This window comes from Pundamilia nyererei, unplaced genomic scaffold (genome assembly GCF_000239375.1).
Source record: "Pundamilia nyererei isolate P.nyererei 1_Seehausen unplaced genomic scaffold, PunNye1.0 scaffold00042, whole genome shotgun sequence".
In the NCBI taxonomy this organism is placed as follows: domain Eukaryota; kingdom Metazoa; phylum Chordata; class Actinopteri; order Cichliformes; family Cichlidae; genus Pundamilia; species Pundamilia nyererei.
This window is the reverse complement of record NW_005187443.1, coordinates 3,633,105-3,639,591: the sequence shown is the minus strand read 5'-3', so window position 1 is coordinate 3,639,591 and position 6,487 is coordinate 3,633,105. Positions and strand designations below refer to the sequence as shown.

General features: G+C 40.7%; 1 protein-coding gene across 1 annotated transcript in view; it reads right to left on the bottom strand.

Moving 5' to 3' along the window:
- Positions 1-5,304, bottom strand: part of pusl1 (pseudouridine synthase like 1) — a gene marked incomplete at its 3' end in the record, with an annotated part of 13,786 nt that extends 8,482 nt beyond the window's left edge. The window contains exons 1-3 of the mRNA XM_005731396.1: positions 4,793-5,304; positions 4,652-4,712; positions 2,941-3,128 (exon numbers count right to left, since the gene is read on the bottom strand). Of these exons, the coding sequence (XP_005731453.1) occupies positions 2,941-3,128; positions 4,652-4,712; positions 4,793-4,848 (305 nt within the window). The remainder of the gene's footprint in view (positions 1-2,940; positions 3,129-4,651; positions 4,713-4,792) is intronic.
- Between the last annotated feature and the right edge of the window lie 1,183 nt (positions 5,305-6,487).

Sequence of the window (6,487 nt, the reverse complement as noted above, 5' to 3'; positions counted from 1 at the left end):
AACTAGGTTAGGTTTCCAGGGGAGGAGATTGGGTGTGACACGTGGCAGAGGAAACCCTTGCATCTGCCTTCAGCGGCCGCACCAATGTGAAGTGACAGCCTTTCGATGGCCTCCAAACCACACACACACACACACGTAAAAATTTCATTAGCAGTGTACAAAGCATGGTGTCACACATTTGGGAACTGGGGCATTGTTTAGCATGGCACTATTTTGCTATTCAGCAGTTTCCTTTTATGCAAAAAGAGCCGGTCGTTTTAGGCTAATTGAGGCCAATTTTCACAGCAGCTCAGAAGACAAATGAAGCTGAAGGAGAGGAGAGATTTTTTACAGTGTGCAGGCTGTGCTCAAATCTCGCCTTGGCTCTCTGTCTCTAGAAGCAGCAGACGAGCCGTATCGTCATTGTAGCTGTAACAAAAGCTCTTCCCGCTGTGCAAGATGGGAAAAGATAGTTTGGGATGTCAGATCTGACACCACAAACTGCTTTTCTTTCACATCAACAGTAAAACGTTCTATCTAAAACATATGAAGTGTGTTTGTGTATGAAACACTTTTACATTTTAAGTGTCAGCTGAAAACAAAAAGTGTATATAGAGTGACGAATGATGCAGTGTGTATCCACGTGTGTGCATGTGCGTGCTAAACAGATGCTATACACCAAAAAAGCAGAGCAAGGATAATCCTTTCTAACCTTCTCTCTGCAGGTTTGGGGATTAGCAGTTTCTCTCTCCCCTCTTTCTTTCTCTCAGCGTGCGCTGTTCAAACTCACTCTCTTTATTCAGACTCGTCTTTCCACGCCCTCTCTCACTGGCACTGACTGCATTTACCCAATACCATCTCTTTATCTATTGCTTTGTTCTGTACTTCTTCTCTCCAATCCTGACTAAGGAACAGAATGCCACAGCAGCCTAAACCAAAACAGCCTTAAGCAAACTATGGCTTTGAATAATGTAAATGTATGTAATGAAGGGATTACAAGGGGAGGAGACGAAGAAAACACAGGAAAAAAACGAGTCGGCAGATACTCGTTTGCAGCAGTATTTAAAGATACCCTTTTCCATTACATATTCAACAGGTGAACTTATGGCATTTCACCACAGCTATGTATATCCCAACTGTTGAGGCAGATGTTTAAGTCAGTCATACTTCTTTCTGGGATTTATTTACCACTGTATGCCCCTCAGGATATGTATCTGTGTATCTACGCTCAACAGGTACTGCTGCTCCCTGCTTGTTATCATAAATATCTAATCAGCCAATCAAATGGCAGCAAAAGGCATACAGACATGGTTGAGATGACCTTTTGAAGTTCAACCATCATAATTGGGAGGGTAAGTGATTTATGTGACTTTGAAGGTAGTATGGTTGTTGGTGCCAGACAGGCTGGTCTGAGTATTTATGAAACTGCTGATCTGCTGAGATTTTCCTGCACATCCATCTCTCGGGTTTACAGTAAATGGTTCAGAAAAGATCAAATATCCAGGAAGCAGAGGTTCTCTGGGCAATATTGACTCAGTGATGTCAGAAAAGCATTGCCAGACTGCTATACTGTCCGGAAGGCAACAGTAACCAATATAAACACTTGCTACAAGCAGAAAATGTATGAGCACAACCCTTTGAACCCTGCAGCTGATGGCCTACAGCAGCAGAAGACCACACCAGGTCTTACTACTCTGAGCTAAGAACAGGAAGCTGAGACTACAACTCAAACAGCCTCCTCTGAATTGGACAACAGGTGACTGAAAAACATTGCCTGGTCTGATTTCCGCTTTGATTCAGATGGTAAGGTCAGAATTAGCCAGACACAGCATGAAAGAGTGGATCCTCTATGGTGGTTTAATGGTGTGGGGAATATTTTTGACAGACTTTTAATACCATCTGGGCATCATTTAAACACCACAGCCAACCTGAGTATCGTTGCTTTTATGCTTTCATGACCACAGTGAACTCTTCTTCAGATGGCACAAACCTCAAACCATCACAAACTGGTTTCTTTAGCATGACAATGTGTTCACTGTACACAAATAAGCCCCGCAGTCCCCAGATCTCAATCCAATAGAGCACCTTTGGGATGTGATGGACTGAGAAACTCTCATCATGGATGTGCAACTGATAAACTCTGCAACAACTGTGTGATGTTTACATATCAATATGGACCAAAATGCTTCCATCACCTTGTTGAATCTACGCTTGAAGAATTAAAGCAGTTCTGAAGGCAAAAGGGACTCTAACCTGGTACTAGCAAGGTGTACCTAACGAAACAACCAGTGAATGTACGTCTGCATATGTTTGGCCATATCCTGTGTGTCTCCATAGTAAACATTTCTATTGTTATTTCTCATTGGTGTTGTTTATGGAGCAGTCAATCAGGTTAAATTGTGCCAATTATAAAAATTCATAATAGCTTTTTGAAAACTATTTTGATCAGGCGAAAAATAATGCCAGGAATGGTTTCTATTTATTAAAAAGTGCAGTGCAGTTAATGAATAAAAATCCTGCTTGGTTTGACCACCTATTGCCAACAACAGAGAACACACTGGCACTTGCACAGTTTTTCAAGCTACTTGACAGGTCAGTTGTTACAAGATGGCAACACCATCTATCAGAGAAAACACAAGGCTGCTGCTTCACCAGCTGACTAAACTGCATTCACTCAGTGTAAGAGGATTAAAAAAAGAAAAGTTACATTTAGGTCAATTTCTTGGGGGGGGAGGCAAGATCAAGTAGTGCTAAAGGAAACTACTTTAGCACTCATCCAGGTTATGTTCACATACCTTTTGATGTCTCACTGTTTCTATAATGTGTTCAGAGAAAACTGATCTCAGAGACAGAGAAATGTGTTTTTATTTGGCTTAAGTGGCTTAATTGCATAACTCAGAGACTTACAAAGTCATAAAAGCACTCATGCACTCACCAAGATTTTCGAGACCCTTTACTCACCTGATTTGTTCTGTCCCGAGGTGGAAATTGAGCGCCTGAACAAGAACATCTTCAGTGAACGGCAGCTTGTCATTCTTGCGTTGCAGGTCAAAGTGTGCGGAGTTAGAGAGGGCGTGGACACCCGTGTCCGTCCTGCTGGAAACTGACAGGGATACAGGATTGACTGGCCTCAGTCGCTGGATTGCATCCTACACAAAGACAAAAAGATCTTTTTAGATATTAATAGCTTTGGGTTGATAGCCTGGAAAACAAATAACTTTTTTTAAAGCTCACTTTCAAACTTCTGAAGCCACTCAAAGCCTTGTCTGCCTCAAATAGTTATCAAACAGAGCTGTGAACAGAGGCATGATGTGACAAGAAAGACTGATCTTTTTTTGCCCTGTAATCTGTGTTTCCTTCTCTCTGTGCTTATTTTTGGGCTTTTTATGCCTTTATTAGAAACAGTAGACAGTAGAGAGCTGACAAGAAAACAAGGAACAGACAGTGATCAAGAAAGACATGCAACAATCCACGAAGCAGCTGGATGTGAAACAGGAACCTTGTTTATGCGTCATATCATAAGTTTGGTGATTGTAGTGCTCAACCCAGGTGTGGAGTGCCACACCAATAAGCTGAACTTCATTATTCACCCTCTGGAGTCAATGGGCGTGTTGGCACGTCCAAAACAAATGACTGATTTTTGACAACTTAGAAGCACGATGGAGCCTCGCTTAGTCCATGTTTGGAAAGAGCAGAAAGTACGGACTTCAAACTGTATGCCAGGTTTTATTCCTAACAGTGCAGTTATGTGGATTTTTATGACAGTTTGATGCATATAAGTCCTACACCACAAAAACAGATTAAAGCCAACAAATTAACAGTGTTTCTGTTGTGAACACATCTTACTGTAAATAACACAGAAGCTATTTAGATATTTAATGATGTGATAACTATGAAAAATAACACATGCAAAAGCAAAAATGTTCTGAATCCCATTTAATGGTATATTTTAGATCATCTCTAAAGATATTTGGGATTCAGGCATTTAGGGTTTGCGCTTATGATCCCAAGGGGTGGATGTAGCTCAGGAGGTAGAGCGGGTCATCTACCAATCTACCAATTGCCTTACCTTTTGCAAGATATTAACCCTAAGTTGCTCTTAGATGCATCCATCGGAGTGTGAATGTTACATAGAAAGGGTGTGAAAGGGAGAATGAGGCGTGTTGTATAAAGTGCTTTGACTGCTCAGGTAGAGTAGAAAAGGACCAGTCCATGACTTAGACCTCAGAGAGTTAGTTTTATTTCTTTATAAGGTTACTGGTGTGGCCCTTAACATTAGTCCCATTTTCTCATGTGGATCCTTGCTGCCTTTGAATCATTTATTGAAACCGCCTTTAATCATCAGACAGCAGTCTGATCATTCTCACTTTTTAGATTTTCAAAAGGCATCGACATAAAGTTGAGATTGTAAAGTTTTTTTTTATATATACGACAAACAAGCCCAGAAAAAAGGATCCAAGTCAAAGATTAATGAAATGCTTATGCATTACACCATATGACGCTGCTTTTGATGAGTGGATCAGAGACCTAGAGGATTTAAGGCCTATAATGAATTACTAAGCTAAGCAGACTCATAAAGTCATGACACAGCTTTTTAAGCCTAACTACATTTAATACTAGCAGCTCAAAGGCAACTTGTCACCTGATTAGCTTTAAGTGAGTTAAAACATACCTCCAAGTGGTCCTGGACCCCTTTCTTCCCCAGCTGATGTGGAGGGACTTTCACTGCTCCACTGCAATAATGATAACAGTAGTGGTATATTCAAAAATAATAATAATAAGATATAACATCTCAGTGTGCCCTGTAACCTACCGGTATTTTGTTCCGATGTACTGAAAAAATATGAGGTAACGAGCCCGGTTGTGCATGTTGACTCGAAATGTCACTGTGCATGTTCCTCGTTTACGAGAGTGGAAAAACTGCAATGCAGAATCATTTCATGGATCCAGCTGTGACTGATGTCCCTGCAGACTGAACCTCTGGTGAAACGTTCCTGTGCTAGCCAGACACGACCCCTCACCTCCAAGTACCACCGAGAACCCTCTGAAGTGTAGTCCGGAAGTACACTGGAGACAACAGCTGTTAGAATTCTTCTGTTGACATATGAGAGCGCACGTTACTGTGTCACGAGGCCGTAGTACAGTGCAGACCCGATAAAAGAGCTGTTACAAGCGCCGCGTGATAACTAGCAGTGAGATGGCACGTGCACTGTATGACGCTATCCAAGCTGTGACACCTATGTTCAGTGCACGTTACTACACATCAACATTTCTGGATGTTTGCCTCCTTCCACATTGTAGTACGTCGCATTTTGATTACGTCGCTCCAGCCGCAGAGCCTTCTTGCTCCAGTCATTGAAGCCAGATACTGTACTCACGTTTAAGATTGGTCGACAGCAGGTAGTCAATGTACCGCTAACAAGAGCAAGCGGTCAAGCGGAGTCAAGCAAAAAAGAAAAAAGTTTAATGTTTAAGATAGATTGGCCATAATTAGTTATATCAAATCTACAATATTATTTTTTGAAGTTGTCCACTTTTTTAGGTGATTTGTAGGTGTCTAATTTATGATAAGGTTAATAAGGTTAGTAAATTTAAGCTCATTCAAAGGCTCACATGTTTACAAACCACTGTTGCTATTTTCTTTAAGTCTATTCTCTGTGCCCCCCAGAGAATACACATACCTACACATTTTCCACATAGATGATGTTTAAGCTGATGCTAATCATGAGTGAAATTTCACATGCTTAAGCCAGTTTTTGTGTTTACAAACACTGTATAGACAAAAGTACAGGACCACCTACACATTACACCCACAGTAGCTTTTAATTCAGTTCAATTCGGTTTTATTTGTATAGCGCAAAATCACAACAGCAGTTGCCTCAAGGTGATTTGCGCTGTTAAGGTAAAGACTCTACAATAATATAGACAAATCCCAACAATGATGGGCATACGGAAAGGAAAAAATCACTTTTAACAGGAAGAAACCTCCTGGAGAACCAACAACCAGCCTAAGAGCACAGAGAAAGAAAGAGAGACACTTTAATGATCAAACACAAATTGATGTATAAATACAGAGAATGAAAACATGCCAGTGAAGAAAAAACTTTCAAAGCATCATGGGAAGCCCCCACCAGCTGTTACAGTCTATTGCAGCATATACAAGGTTCAGAGTTCACCCGATACAGTCCGAGCTAAAAGTTTAATACAAAAAGGGAAGTTTTAAGACTAATCTTAATATCACAGAGATTACCTGTCTCCTGAATCCTAACTGGGAGAATCCACAGGAGAGGGGCCTGGAAGCTGAAGGCTCAGCCTCCCATTCTACTTTTAAAAACTGCTACAACCATGAATAAGCATGCAGTTTGAAAGCAAAGTGCTCTGTTAGGATAAAATGGTACTATGGGGTATTTAATATCTATCTATCTATCTATCTATCTATCTATCTATCTATCTATCTATCTATCTATCTATCTATCTATCTATCTATCTATCTATCTATCTATCTATC